Raw genomic sequence first — 16,323 nt, 5'->3', positions numbered from 1 at the left:
TGCTCAAAAAGTATATCATTAGTTAAAAAAAAAAGTTATCTTATAAAACTTTCAATAAAAAACTTGTTACACTTTCAAACTTAAGTTTATGCCTTGCCATGCTGAAAATTAAAGTGGGTAAATGTTTAATAGGTGAAGCTAATGTTCACATTACAAATCTACAAGAAGAAATTGCCAGGAAGTCTGAGGATAATATTCGTCAGCAGGAAGAGATTACGCAGCTTCTTTCACAAGTTGTGGATCTTCAGCGTCGAGTGAGGGATGTGAGTCAATTTTTATATTTTATGGATGAACTATTTTAGTTAATAACAAAAATTATTATGAAAATACCATTGGACAAAAAGTAATATTTGCTAGGGTAACAGTAAATGGATAGTAGAGTCATGTTGATTGAAAGAAACCTTGTCTGGCATCATGTAAGTTCCCTCTGTTTTCATGCTCATCAAGTAACATATTACATTTGAACCTTTGAAATCTGGCAGTACCCATTTTTGTGCTAATTTTAGGGAAATGGGCAAAACGAGTAAAGTATCTGACAATCACAGATTTTGTGGATGAATGCCCAAGCATGAGTCAATTATGCACGTTGGGGATTTCAAACAGAGCCATAAATGTTTTTATTTCTCTCCAACAGTGTGGGGAAATAAGAAGGGCATGGGATTGTAATCAAGATGAATGATTCATCAAGAATTAGTACAAGTGGAATGTGTGAATTCTGGTTGTCCAAAGACCTGAAATCCAGATTTTTTAAATAGTTTTATTTATTTATTTATTTTATTATTATTATTATTTTTTAATTTATTTGTTTTCAGTTTCATGCAAAACTTCTCTGCATAGCACTTATGAATTGGTTCTCTGAATCCAATTATAAAGTTAAGTTAAACAATATTTAACTTAATGCTTTCAAAAACTCCATTAGTTGCTTTGTATCCATACATATATTTTTGACAACTAGTTTCAACTACCATAAGTAAACTGGGGTTTTACTCACAATAGAGAGTCTGCTAGCCACCAAATAAAGTTCAGAATTTACTAAATTTATTTTTATTTTTTTGAAAAATTGTATTTACATGCACTTCTGTACATAAAACACTTATGATAAATTGTGATATGATCAGTTTGCCATCTGTTATCATCTATTAAGTCAGTGGTTCCCAAACTACTGAGATCTATGGATCCCTTCGAAAATGAAAAAAAGTTTATGGACCCCTTCAAAAATGGGGGGGGGAGTTCACGGACCCCCTATATATATATGCATCCGTGTGTGTGTGTGTGTGTGTGTGTGTGTGTGTGTGTGTGTGTGTGTGTGTGTGTGTGTGTGTGTGTGTGTGTGTACACTGGGTTTTCTGAAAAGAAAATTCAAAGTTAGTTTTATGTTTAAACTTTATTATTATTTTTACCTAAATATATAACAACTTTATTATTTATCATCAATTTGCTATACGTAGAACGGCTAATTTGACCAGTTCCAGAGGGTCGTTTTGTGGACCCCCCAGAACTGGGCTGCAGACCCCAGTTTGGGAACCGCTGTATTAAGTGATAGTCATTATGTTTTTCCTCTTCTTTTACTGGTTTTTAATGATTGTTGTTGCCAGGGAGAGTGGTCTCTACTAAATTGTAACAATTGAAGACAGTTCTAACTGCAATGGATTCCCATGTGGGGTTATCTTTTTTCAGCTGAAGTTGTCATTTATATGCATTTATTTGCTTTAAAATTAATCTATATTGATATTAATCTTTATAAACAGTTAAATCTTTACTGCTTTCTAAAGGGAGGGAGAATACTATAAGTTGCATGAAAATAAAATCTGCAGAGAAAATTTTGCTTGATTGCTTGTGGCAAGCTTTTTCCCAGGTGTTTATTGCTGCTATTTGTTACTCCTGCCTTTCTAATTATGTATTGTATAGCTGTTTAATATTTTAGTAAGAAAAACAGGCATGTGTGTGTGTACTGTATTAAAGATGTTCAAACACAGTTATGGTGAATTTTGTCTGTGATTTTCACTCATCTGCTGTTCAAGAGTATAATTGGCCAATGATACTATATAAGTATGTGAAAGAAAGTATTGCTCAGAAAGCCATAAAAACTCTGAAAATTGGCTTGTCTCCTAACTCAAGTTTGCTAGATAAATTTACACCTGCATTACAATACCGAAAGGTTATTATTTGGATTACATATTTCTTCTCGCCCATGTATGTTGTATTTGATTTCAAGGCAGTTAAATTTTCTGTTAGTCACAGTAAACATTCATTTTCATTCCCAAAAGAAAGTATAAAAGAAATTTTTTAATTTAAAAACATTTCCTGTGTATTATTTTTTAATGGAATACTAGGGTGCTTTGCCTTCTGCTCGCTGTGTTCGCTTCTGTTGATAAAATAAAATACTCACAGATGCTTTCGACACTGTGTCTCTCTTTCTCGGCTATGAATACATAAATACGTTACTATATCCATATAATATCAGTGTAGATAAACCATAGACAACTCTTAAAGAAAAACTATGATTGTAGTGTGAAAGGCATCATTTCATCTATATCTCATATCATGCTCATCCTTCACAAAGAGTTACCAAGTATTACACTAACTTGAATAAATAGTGCCTCACTAATAGAGAAGATTATTGTTACTTATTCTTGATGTATGCCACCACCTAGACAGCACCGTTTCAAAGCTAGTTGGCTTTTCATCGGTGGGTGCCTTTCACGCTACGATCATAGTTTTTCTTGAAGAGTTGCCTTTGATGTATCTACACCGATATTATATAGATATAGAAACTAGCCTTGTTGCATTTAGTTTATTTAAATAAATATGTTACATATGGAAATCAAGAATGGTACCGCGTGATCATGTTAGATAGGCATAGCATGTGACCACGCTTAAACAGAAGCTTGTTTTACCACAGTAAAACAAGCATCTGTTACGTATTATCACATAACCCATATCTCTCTTCTTCCATTGACTGAATAAATATCGCTAGGAGGAAAATTATTTTAATGTATAGAAAGATTACTGGAGATATTTTGTAGATAATCACTTTGGTATGTTCACTGCCAAGTTTCTCATTTAGGATAAAAGGAATAACAGAATAAATAAGAGTAAGAAAATATAGTTACTAAAAATAAATTAATCATGTAGAAAATTACCAAAAAGTAGACGGATGTGCTGCTGATGGGTTCTCACTTTATCCATGCTTGAGTTTTGACATTTTATGTTTGATTATACATGTTATCTAAAAACCAACAATATCTACGTACTAAGGTTGCCATTTTTGGATATCACACCTGTAATGGATTACTCATTTTCTGAATGTTGCAATTCATGCATAAAGTGTTATTCTGATCTGACTCATTCACAACGTCATCACAGCAACCTTCATCTATTTGTACTTGCCCTCTAAATATGTGGCATTAAATTAAATCAAATGGCCTAGAGCATAGGTTCCCAAACTTTTTCGGGCCACCGCCCACTTTGCAAGACAAAAATTTTGTAACGCCCCCCCATTATAACAGTTTTCTGTGTTCAAGCTGTTTGATATTTTCAACATAAATAGCAACTAATGATACATTACTGCTTATGCCGTTAAATTATTGAAAAAGTAGTGGCCAATATGTGCTTCATCTTGAACACAGTTATTGCTATTCCAATTTTGATGAAATATTGATGATGAAATATCTTTACATAACCCATATGTAAAGATTGTAAAGTGTATGCTCGAATAACATTATGCACAGTTTCATACAATGGTTTAAATATGAAAATTCGGAATACATATTAGGAGATTGTATTACATTAGTAAGAATCTTATTGTAATAATTAAAACACCATCAAATGTATTAGAAAATTGTTTATTTCGAACTTACAATATGAAAATACAAAGAAAAAATAACAAATTAATGTGAAGGATAAGCCTGATGCATTTTTAAAAGTTTGTTAATATTGGGTTCAACTTTCGTTAAAAAGAGTCGTAAATCACCACGCTCAGCCAAATAAGAAGATGGAAATCCAATTAAAAATTTCTGCACTGTTTCCCATAATCCAGAGTACAGTGTCGGTATTGATTTTTGAAGCCAGAACTCTTGGTATTCACTTTTGAATTTTATTTTTAGTTCTTCATTTGTTGTGAGTTCTATGAGTTCCTCTTCTAAATTTGATGATCCTGCTGTGTTTGCATGTGAGAAAGGATCTAGAACCCAATTTGGTATATTCATGTTTAGAATATCCTTGAATCGCTCATTAAAATCAGCATGGAGAACCTCCAAGTGTTGACAGTATGTAAGTAAATCTTCCTTTTTGAGCGACACTGCTGATAAATTTGAAAAGTGGCTATATTCCCCTCGGCCTAGATTCCGCTTGAACAGAAGAAGTTTCCCCACCAAAGCGGCAGTAATGTTTTTTGTTTTAATTAAATTCCATTCATCACCTTGTAATTGTAGATTGACTTCATTAAATATTTTATAGAGGTCTGTCAAATAAGCGATGTCATTTTTGGATGTAATCATGTTGGCCCGCAATCCGTCATCTCTGTTTTCTAGGAACTCTAGTACTGAATCAAACAAATTGTAAAATCGATTCAGACAAATACCTTTTGAAAGCCAACGAACTTCTGTGTGAAGCAGCAAATGATTGAAATCTTGATCGTTTTCACTACAAAGTTGGCTAAACAATCTGTCACTCAATGAATTGCTTCTAATCTTGTTGACTGCTCTAATAACGTAATGGAGTGACGTATGCAAGCGTTCACTTAAATTCTTCGCAACCAAATGTTGACGATGAAGAACACAATGTATAGTAAGTACATTTGGTACTACTTGTTTCAAATGCGCTATGAAACCCTTGTGGCACCCTGTCATTGCTGGAGCACCATCAGTAGCAGCAGACAAAATATTACGAATAGGAATGTCTTTCTCTTGAAAAAACTTATTCATGGTATTAAATATAGATTCTCCTTTTGTATCCACTTCCAAATTTTTAGCAAATAATAATTTTTGACAAACTTTTTCTTCTTTTATGAATTGTACGTATGATAAGAGTAGTGCTTCATTATTTGGGAGAGTTGATTCATCGAGTTGAATGGAAAATTGGCATGTCTTCAAATAATCGCACAATGATTTTTCAAAGTCTTCAGCCATTTCATCGATTCTTCTTTGCACTGCATTATTGCTCAAAGGAATTTTCCTGATGATATCTGATGCTGGCTTATGAAGCACAGTGTTTATTACTTCTTTTATTGCCGGCAAGATTAATTCCTCACCAATTGTGTGTGGTTTTCCCGCTTTTGCGATTAATAATGAAATATTATAAGAAGCTTGTAATCTGTCATTATCTTGTTTAGTGGACGACGCAAAAAGTTTTGATATAGTTGGACATTTAAAATATTTTTTTTTCTAGTACTTGAAAATAGGACAAATCTTTATCCTTTTCGTCAGCATGCATTTTAGTCAAATGCTCTTATAGCCTAGAAGGCTTCATTTGAAAATACTTTTTGGCAAATCAAGCACATAGGTAATAATTGGTTCATAGGAGACTGAATAAAGCCTTATTTCAAATACTCAATACTGTACTGTCGACATTTCTTCTTAGATTCAGACATAATGAAGTAATAAAATTTGCAACAATATTCACAAAATAAAAGATTTAATTTACACTTTGTATGACTCCACTTATCTATTACACTTTTGACTGATGATTGTAATGAAACTTATTCCTAAACAGCAAAAATGTACGCCTTTCAAAAACAGTTGTTGCTACTGTTTCGCTTTATTGCTTCTTATGTCAGCTCACAGTAGCTCGCGTTTCAAAGGCCCTAGGCTAATTAGGGTGGGTTTAGAAAAATAACAGAAAAAGGCCTTAAAAAAATGCACAAGATGTCACATTTTTGTCATTTGCGTGAAATTCAAAAGAAGGTTTTGAAAATTGAAGTGGGAAAATCGAAGAAAACAGTTCTGGCTTCACCTACAGTGAATTTCAGCTGTGTCCATAGAGTAAAAATTATAGAATTTATTAGTTGACCTTTGAACTGGGTCCACTGGACCCTGAGGAGATAAAAATACAGATAAGGAGCCACCGACCCCTAGACCGCCTGAACGCCCCCCAATTGCTTCTGAACCTACTATTGCCCCCCCCCCCCCAGAAGGCTTCAGCGTCCACTGGGGGTGGTAACGCCCACTTTGGGAACCTATGGTATTGTGGTGTTTCAAAATTTAAACACAGGTCACTATCTGTCAAAAAAAAAAAAGTTGCATTGTTAAGAGAAATGGAACAGTGAGATTTCTGGGAAGTAACATTCTTAAAACCTCAGTGTGTGTGATGCATCACATGTGGATAGTACATTTTGGAAGAGTTCATTTTATTTTTACTGAACTTTTTTTTCTATGTACCTTGACAAGATATTTGTCGATTACAATGTGGCAATATAGAAATGTAATTTAAATTTTTTTTTTTTTTTTTACTTATTTGTAAGTAATATGACTGCCTGAGAGCTTAAAAAGTCCAAGAATCAGGTCTCATGATTGTCAGATTTGGGAAGTTCGATTTATATATCAACATTTGATATTAAATTTTGGATTCAAAACTGTATATACATTATACAATTAACAATAATTAATTTGTTAGGATTTCTTAAAATATCAGTTCTCCGTGTTTTGTTTAATTTATTTCAGTAGTTTTTTTTTTAAGTGTTTCAGCTATTTCAGTTTTTGCAATAACCTACATTAAAATAGCACTCCATTTCTTAATTTTGTTGTCAATATGCTTTTTTTTTTATATTTATTTAACCTTTTCTATCTGGAATGTTCTGTGTTATTGGAATTATTTATGAAATGTTAAAGTGCGTACTGTTTGTTATGTAAAAGTAGGGGTGGTTTCAGATATTTGCATTTGGCTATAGTAAGGGTATCAGTCAGATCTTAGCAACACTAATTATTTTGTGCTTAATTTATATCTTCTGGGAATGTGTGTGGAGTGAAAAATCAGAGAAGTTGTAATCAAGAAATGGAGAAGGTAAGGTGGTTATACTGTTCTTGTTTATACTCTGGCATGACCAGCAGGTCAGTGGAGTTTACAATAAACCAATCGATACAAGCATTAATTGTATTTAGCAGTCACATTCTTGAACCCCAGTCCACCCAATTACCATGTGTTACTACACGTGCTCCTGACCAGTAGGCCTGGCTACGTCAGGTCTACTGTTCCCATTGAAAAAGAGGAAGCTCGTTTGTGTTAAGAGGATTGTGGGTGCGAGGGTACATGTGAACAGGCAAAGTTTTTATGGCTCCAGCAAATATAGAAGTTTTTGCTTTTTTATTGACTTAAATTGGCATATTAATTTATGTTTTAGAGTTGCTTTATATTCTTTATAATCTAACAATACTTTAGTTTAAATTGAATTTAGATAGATTTTGTAGGTTATTACTTAGTATCGGTAAGGGTATCAAATCCACGTGTGGATAGGTTTTGCAGCTTCCACGAATGAAAAGTTTTTAATTATACTTAGCCGCTTTATTGACTTAATTATTAGATTAAATTATTTTCTATAAGAAGCTTATAGACCTAGTCAAGCTCCGTGGTTTATTTTGAATTTAGATAGTGCGATTTGGAAAGTAAATAATACATCATGTCCGTAGATTAATCATTCGTAACTTGCCACCATTGTTATATGATACGTGTGCTAGCTTAAGGTTTAACGGAAAACTAGATAGCGAGTATAGTAGTATCAACTAATCAATAAAATTTATTAATCCTATTAAATTTCATTATCAATTGAATTGTACTTTTTTAACTAAATAAATATAGCGACCTAGTTATTACAAATGTAACATCATAAATTAATACATATAAGTTGACAGGGGATAAGAAAGTCATATAACGTATCTCAGAGATAATATTAGATACCGACATATATATATAGTGTTATAACTGCATTGAGATATAGGTTTAGGGTTATATTTTGTATTGGAATTTTATTGAACTTGAATAGAAATCATGACTCAAACCAGAGCAGCAAAGCAAAAGGCTCAAACTAGTGGAAGTGCTGTGGCTCAGGGGAGAACTGAGGGGGGTGGTTGTCCTCTGAATCAGTCTATTGAAATGCACTGCTTGTTTGATGTTTGTGGAATGTCTTTTTGTGTGCGCGATGTTAAGGAGTGCGAGGAAATCAGGAGCTAACTCGGCATTGTTATGGGCTTATATGAGAGCTTGAAGGACAGGGTGGATGCCCTCGAAGGAACTAAATTGAGGGCCCCATCAAGCTCTCAGCTTCCCACATCAATGCCAGAGCTTGCACTTGAATGTCACGCAACACAGCGGCAACCCCCAAGGCAGAATGTGCTGGTCCCAAAGGAACTAGTTGTTGTAGGTGACTCTATTGTCAGGGAAACGGGGAACATATTGTGCTGGAACAGGACCAGGGTATGTCTGCCAGGGGCAAAGGTTGATGACGTAGGGCAAATATCATCCTTTAAGGGCACAAAGGGTGATATTGTTGTACACGTTGGCACTAATGATATTAAGAGTAGGAGACTGGCAGAATTACTTAACAAGTACAAGACAATGCTGAAAAAAAGCCGTGAGTTAGGGTTGAATTTGAGAGTGTCTGCAATTCTGCCCAGACACGATAGGAGGCAGTATATGATGAGAGCCTTGTCGATCGATTCTGCCCTGGAGAGATTGGGCATGGCTCAAGGGGTAGAATTTTTCTCAGCCTGGTCTGTGCTTGTTAATAGGAGGGACTGCTTCTACTGGGATGAGATACACTTAAATAGAAAGGGTGCAAGAATATTTTCTGATGCTATTGAGGCAGTGTTAGGTGGGTCGGAAAACTGCTAGCTTGAGGGGGGATATACGCACTAATAGATTAACAGTAGCCGCTGGCAGAGGTAAAAGTGATTCTTGCACTACTTCTTTTGAAATGCAATTGAGCAGCAGCCTGGAAAGCAAGGCAATGGGAATTTCCAGGACTGCTGGGTGTCATAGTGGAACAAGTAAATACATGGGCTGTGTTAGGGTAACTAAGAGTAGAAACAGATGCATGTATACTTGCATGTACACCAATGCTAGGAGTATAGTTAATAAATTCGATGAGCTTGAAGTGCTAGTCAAGACATCAAAGGCAGATATTGTTGGGATATCAGAGACATGGTGTGACACAGACATAAGCAGTGCAGAGCTGGGATTTGTGGAGTACAATGTGTACAGAAAGGATAAACAGGACAGGAAGGGAGGAGGGGTTATGCTGTTAGTTAAGAAACACATAAAATCTAAGGAAGTGCATCCAGTTGATGTGGGTGGACAATGCAATGTTGAGTCTGTTTGGTGTGACATAAGCACCGGGAAAGGAAAAATGAGAGTAGGTGTGTGTTATAGGCCTAATGAATCTGATGAGTATAATTAGCAATTGTGCAGAGAAATAGTGGGCCAGTAAATTAGAGTGTCTTATAATGGGGGATTTTAATTTCCCGGATATTGACTGGAATTTGTGGGTTGGTCACTCACACACTAGCAAGGCTTTTGTGGATTTATTGAATGATTGTTTTTTACAGTAGCATGTTTGGGAGGCAATTAGTGTACTCTTGATCTGATTATCAGTAGTGATTCTTCATGCATCAAGAATCTGCATATAAAGGAACCACTAGGTGGCAGTGATCAGTGTGCTGAAGTGGGATTTACACAAAGAGGTAACTACCATCAAGGGTAAAGGGAAGGGTTTTTGCTTTCGTAAAGGTGACTACGGTGGCACCAACTGATGATGCAAATTCAACAGCAAATTTAAAATGGGAAGCATTCAAAGAATTAATCTTGGAAGCTGCTAGGTTTTTCATACCAACAAAGAAATATTGTTCGAAATTTAGGCCTAAATGGATGTCAGATGAACTAATTAAACATGTGACAAAGAAGAAAAATGCATGGGATACATATAAATTAACACATGACACAGAAGCCTATGATAGATATAAACTGTTCTGTAACCAAGTTACAAAGGAGGTTAGTCAGGTGAAGGCAGATTACAAGAAATCTTTGGCAAAGGATGCAAAGAAAAACAGCAAAGAGTTCTTTACTTATGTAAACTCTAGAAGGAAGGGGATGAATCAGATTGGTCCACTTGATATCGATGGTTCAACTGTTGATGATCCTGCTCAGGTAGCTAACAAACTAAATGAATATTTTGCATTGACATTCACACATGAGGAGTTATTCAGCGAGGGGAATGCCAGAGGTGTATTCAACTCTGGCAGTAATCTAGATAATCTTGTAATAACTGAGAGTAAAATGGAGGAGAAATTGTTGAAGATAAACACAAGAAAGGCACCTGGGGGTGGATGGAATCTATCCAGTTATATTAAAGGAGGCGGCAGAGGAAGTAAGCAAACCCTTATCCATAATTATGAGAGCTTCTCTGGACTCAGGGGAGGTACCCATGGACTGGAGATGTGCAAATGTGACCCCAATCCACAAAGGAGGATCAAAGGGGAGACAGGTAATTACAGACCTGTTAGTTTAACTTCTGTTGCAGGGAAATTAATGGAGGCACTGGTGAAAGAAGCATTGCAGGATCATCTAGACAAGACTTCAGTTATAGCTCGGACACAGCATGGATTTGTTAAGGGGAAGTTTTGTCTGACTAATTTGATTGGATACTATGATGTAGTCACAAAGGAACTGGATGCAAAGAATAACTTTGAGATTACATATTTGGATCTTAGAAAAGCCTTTGATACTGTTGCACATGGAAGACTGCTGCACAAATTGGAGTAGTATGGCATTGGAGGCAAATTGCTGCTATGGATAAAGGGATGGTTGAGTGGGAGAAGACAGAGTGGTAATCAATGGACACTGCTCTTCGTGGACTAATGTTATTTGTGGAGTCCCTCAGGGTTCAGTGTTGGGTCCATTGTTGTTTTCTGTATTTATAAATGATATTGATGATGGTATATCAGGCTTAATGTCCAAGTTTGATACGAAGTTTGATAAGAGCTTAATGTCCAAGTTTGATTTGACGATACGAAGGTTGGCAGGGTTGTTAATGACACTAATGACAGTACACTGCTGCAACAGGATCTAGAAAAGTTGAGCAGATGGGCTGAGGTGGCAAATGTAAAGTACTACATATGGGAAGCAGTAATCCCAGAGTAACGTATCAACTCTGTGGTAAAACACTAACAGTGGTAGAGAATGAAAAGGACCTGGGGGTAATTGTGCAAGCAGATATGAAGTTTTCTGAGCAGTGCAGATGGTCTGCAAGAGTAGCTCATAGTGTCTTGTCAATGATATACAGGAATTTTTCTAGCAGGGATAATGAGATGATTATCCCCTTGTATAAGGGAATGGTCAGGCCACACCTTGAGTACTGTATACAGGTCTAGAGGCCTCATTTTAAGAAGGATGTAGAGCTGTTGGAACGAGTACAGAGAAGGGCAAAAAGATTAGTGAATGGAACAAAGGGGTGCTCTTACGAAGAAAGGCTTAAGTTTTGAAAATTACAGTGTCTGAGGACTAGGCACCTGTGAGGTGATCTGATTGAGGTGTATAAAGCCCTGAATGGTTTGAGCATGCGCAGTGCGGATGAGATTCTTCCTCTTGCTCAGAATAATCTCCTGAGAAGGCATAAATGCAAATTGAGGAAAGATGGTTGTGGGATTGATGTGCGGAAGTTTGCCTCTAGCCAGCGGCTGGTTGATTTGTGGAACAAACTTCCATCTGTTATTGTAGAAGTTGATAGCTTAAATAGATTCAAGGCAGAACTTGACAAACATTTGGAGCGAGTGGTTGGGTGAAATAAGGGTGTTTTTTTATTTTTTATTTTTTTATTTTATTTGGCTGATGCTATATAAGCTTGTTCGGAGGCCAATCGATATGCTGGAAGTCAGAACTGCGTTCCTCAAACCATTCCTGCACAACAAGTGCCCGATGGCTCGGCACATTGTCATCTTGGAAGACACCATTGATATTCGGGAAAAAGTGTAACATGGACGGGTGTACAGTCAGCAAGCAGTTGACAATAGTAGAGATCACTGATATGTTGTTCCACGTGTGCCAGGGGTCCAAGTTCCTGCCAGTGAAACATGCCCCACACCATACAACTGCCTCCACTGGCCTGCACTTTTGATACCATGAATGATGGATCATGAGCTTCATGTTGTTGACTCCAAATCTGTACACGAGCACACCTCCTTCCAGTCTTCTAACATCCAACTTGCATGCTCTTTACACCAGGTGTCTTTTACGCTGATGAACCTTGGTTAGGAGAGGATGCTGTAGGGGTCGTCTGCTGGTATAGCCCATATGTGCGAGCATGCGACGTGTTGTCATTGCCAGATATTGTTTCAGGTTGGCCCGTGTGTTGTATTGGGTTAGTCAACTCTTCAACAGTGCTGCGCCTGTACAAGTCATTGGACCTGGCACTCACCTCTAACATCAGCCCTTCGCTGACCTTTGCAGTTTTGCCATCGGGTCATTGTTTGACCATTTTGATGCCGGTCCTGGTACACTTTACTACGACGACTCTCGAACACCCCACCAGTTCAGCTGTTTGGGAAATCGAGGCACCAGCTCGTTGAGCACCCACAATCTGTCCTTTATCAAAGTCTGATAAATCCTTTCTTTTACCCATCATGCTTGGAATTTTACTACCTATTGAACCACTGACACCTTATCTATGCTACGTAGGTCAACTAACTCTGCACTCTCGTACCTCACATAGTCAATGAGTTGCATTCAGTTTTCATAGGGATGGTCATAATTCAGTGATTGCTCAGTGTGTGTGTGCGTGCGTGCGTGCGCGTGCATAACTTCAGTTTGTTCAGTCTGTGTCACTGTGCAGTAGAAGTAAAGTGGCCAGGAAATTTTAGTTATTTAATTTTTTGGATAGCAAGACTACTAGTAAAGATATTATTTTTTTGACATGCTCACTAGAGATTTATAGCTAACAAAAATTTTTCTGTTAGCTGTAACTTTAGCATTTTCCTTTTAAATAGATTATGAAGTAAGCAGATTTTATTTTGTTATTCTATTTTTTTTTGTGAGGGAAGTTTGCTGTTTAGGTGTTTCCACTTACCTAGTATGACTGTGGGCTTGACTATTAAAATTGTTGATTTTTAAGATTAACATATACAAATCCCACTTGTCTAATGACTTTCAGCCATTTAGTTTCTGTACATTTTAAGCAAAAAAGATTACATTTATTCCGAGGCCTTTTAAGTAAAAGTTATTTGTTTATTTATTTATTTATTTTTTGAGAAACCATTTAGTGTCAAACAAAAAAATTGTTGGATATTTTCTTTATCCTTGATACGTGAATTGTGCAAAATGATGGATCAAATTTACCCTGCAGTTATTAATATTTACAATATGTTATATTTATCCTTCGGGAATATTAAAATTACATAGTAGAACGATAAATTGACAAACTTTTGTGATTCTTGCAGATATATTCCAAAGGTATTACCCAATTTAAAAAAATAACTTTAAAATAATTACAGATTTTAGTTTATTTATTGTTTAAATAAAAATTTATGATTAAGTTTTTTTGGTTATATTTTCAGTTAACTGCTGATAATGAAGTTCTTCAGCAAAAACTGATAGTAGCAGAGGAGTGCCAGCATGAACTTTCTGTTGAGTTAATTGAATTCAAAGAAAAATATAGCGAACTGATGACTGCCTTTCAAGAACTTCAGAATGAAATGAAAAAGAATAGGAGAAGTAGCTTGCGGGGTGCTGTTAAGTGGCAGTGTGGATCATATGCTCCCTATTTTCATCCTGACTCTTTAGCTTCAGAACTTGAAAGTACTATGGGACGTGACAGTGATGGTTATTCTTCAGATGAGAAAATGTAAGCTTAAATAATTGCTGATTTTTTTTTATTTAAATTTTATATGGAGTATTTGCGTTGAATATTAGCACAAATGTTTTCTGTGTACAATAAACCCTTTATAATCCAAACCCTCTGGGATAGAGAGGTGCTGATGAAAATTTTACAGATTTTAGAGGTCTGCCTAGTGGTTGAGCAGTTTTAGAGGAGCACATTTCAAAGCACTCAGAACTGCACTTATTTACATCTGTAAATGTTTAAAATGATTATATTGTTCTTTCAATCTGTTTTTGTGGCCAACAGGATTTAAACTTTATGGATAATGCAATGGTCTTAATTCTCAAAGCAGAACAAACTTGCCAAATGAGTTGCTTGGTATTGCACTTCTTTCAGCAAATAGTTTCGACTGTATTACTACTTTGAAAACTGATTTTGTATACTGCATGACAGCTCAAGAGAAACAACTTGTTTACAACTGTTTTGTTTACATGTTGCCACAAGAGATCACTTCCTATTTGATGAGGGATCAGTTAGTCCTGAAACAGGCTGTTAGCAGTCTTATCTTTTAAACAAATGGCCAGTTAACCTTTTTATAGAGGCCATCTGTTTTAAAGTAATGAAATACCAAGATGTCTGGTTGTAAAGGCAAGTTTGTTCTGCTGTGAGAATTAAGGCCATTACATTATCCATGCAGTTTATATTCTGCTGGTCACAAAAACAGATTAAAGAGCAAGTTAGACCTTAGTCCTGCAAGCATCTTATAAATAAAGAAATGGCACTTTTTTTTTTTTTTCCCTGTGGATTCTTAAAGACATGTGATCATTGATATGAGTGCTGATTAATTTATTAATATTTCTAGATTGTAATTTTTTTTGTAAAACGTGCTGGATTTTAAAGCTATCCAGATTTTGATGTGCTTGATTTCACGGAGTTAGCTGTCTATATATAAACATACGTAAATTACTTTTAAATGGAACATTCAAAAAATATAAAATAAAATGAGATGCACGTTATAGATAATGTTTCATAACTTTACTGCAATCAGAGAGAATGTGTAGTCAAATATAAATTCATTTATATTCATCTATACATCAAATTCATACTATTACAGTATAACATTAACTAAAGCAGGGATAAACAGATTGCTGCCTATGCTGATTTTTATTCCCAACTTTCTAAATTACTAGCTAGATTAATTGTAATGATGAAATTTTAAGAATCATAGTGTTCAGTTAAAGCACAGTTTTATCAATCTAAATAGAAATATGGTATGCATTTTATCAAATAAAAAATTCACTAAAAAAAACTCACTTTTTTGAAGGCAGTGAGATAGTTCAAAAAAGCATAATTTTAAAATCACAATTTAAAATGTTTTTGAATGATATAGAAACCGTAATTTTATCTCAGTTAATTACCTGTAGTGTTCCATTCTTACCGCAACTTTGAGACTATATACAATGTTCAGTACTTTCTTCAAAAATCATTTTAATGCCTATGATAATGAATGTTTCATGATATATGACTGTTTTGCCTAAAACTATGGGCAGTGACAAATTTCAGAATGCAAACATGAAGGCAATAAGATAATGCAAGCATTTTGTGATTGTCGTTAGGTGTGTGGTTTCATCAGTGTTTCTTGGCAGAATGTACCAATAGTTTATAATTCATGACTATTCTTACTTTTTATAATATTAATTTTTTATTAGTTTTAGTATTATCAATACGTTATCAGACTGATATGTTGATTACATACTTGTGTATATTAATCTTTTATGTTTTCCTGTCCTGCTGTGCACTTAATTTTTACTTACTTAATTTGCCCATCTCTCCTAGTGGCCATAATCTGTTTAGTACACTTCTGGACTCAAGAATCTTAATAACAAAAGATTTTGGTCACTTTGTATGTACAGTAAACCCCCGCTATTCTCGGGGGTTACGTTCCTGAGGAATGCCGCGAATACTGAGTTATGGCTCCCATAGTAATAAAGGGGTTCTGTTCCAAGTATGAAATATATAAGAAAAAAAATTAGTCTAAAATTGTGTCTATATATGTATTATATGTACCTTCATAATATGACTATGTACGTAGACAGTACATAGTGAAATACAAGCATAAGGCATCAAAATGAAAATAAGAAACAATTTAATATTAAATGTAATATTTATTAGAAATTTCAAACAAATCTTTCAAACCAGCGCCTTTGCTAACTAAAAAACTTATCCCTCCATTGCTATCACCAGTATCTCTACTAAAGTGTTGATAAAGGTATTTTGCCTTTTCACAAACGATGAGTGAACTTAATGGAATTTTATTTTGAGTTCGGTCTTCTATCCACAGATTTAAAGCTTTTTCCATTAATTTAACATCACGAATTAGAGCAAATTTTTAAAGCAAATATTCTGTTTTCATGGACACTATGGTGGATTTTTTCTTCCGATTTCTTGATTGATTGTACCATTGAATCATTATAAAACAATGTTTTGCCACTGATGAGACACTTTCACCATTAGAAATTTTGTCT

General features: G+C 35.2%; 1 protein-coding gene across 1 annotated transcript in view; it reads left to right on the top strand.

The window, feature by feature from the left end:
* The window catches only part of LOC150075975 (trafficking kinesin-binding protein 1-like), a gene marked incomplete at its 5' end in the record, with an annotated part of 323,798 nt that overhangs the window by 177,750 nt on the left and 129,725 nt on the right, over nucleotides 1–16,323 (top strand). The window contains 2 exons of the mRNA XM_090387224.1: nucleotides 133–263; nucleotides 13,536–13,822. Of these exons, the coding sequence (XP_090243350.1) occupies nucleotides 133–263; nucleotides 13,536–13,822 (418 nt within the window). The remainder of the gene's footprint in view (nucleotides 1–132; nucleotides 264–13,535; nucleotides 13,823–16,323) is intronic.

Source organism: Mastigoproctus giganteus, chromosome 13 (assembly GCF_048544385.1).
Source record: "Mastigoproctus giganteus isolate SK-2022 chromosome 13, ASM4854438v1, whole genome shotgun sequence".
NCBI classification, from domain to species: domain Eukaryota; kingdom Metazoa; phylum Arthropoda; class Arachnida; order Uropygi; family Thelyphonidae; genus Mastigoproctus; species Mastigoproctus giganteus.
Note: the sequence above shows the minus strand (reverse complement) of the source record. Positions and strands in the feature narration are given on the sequence as shown.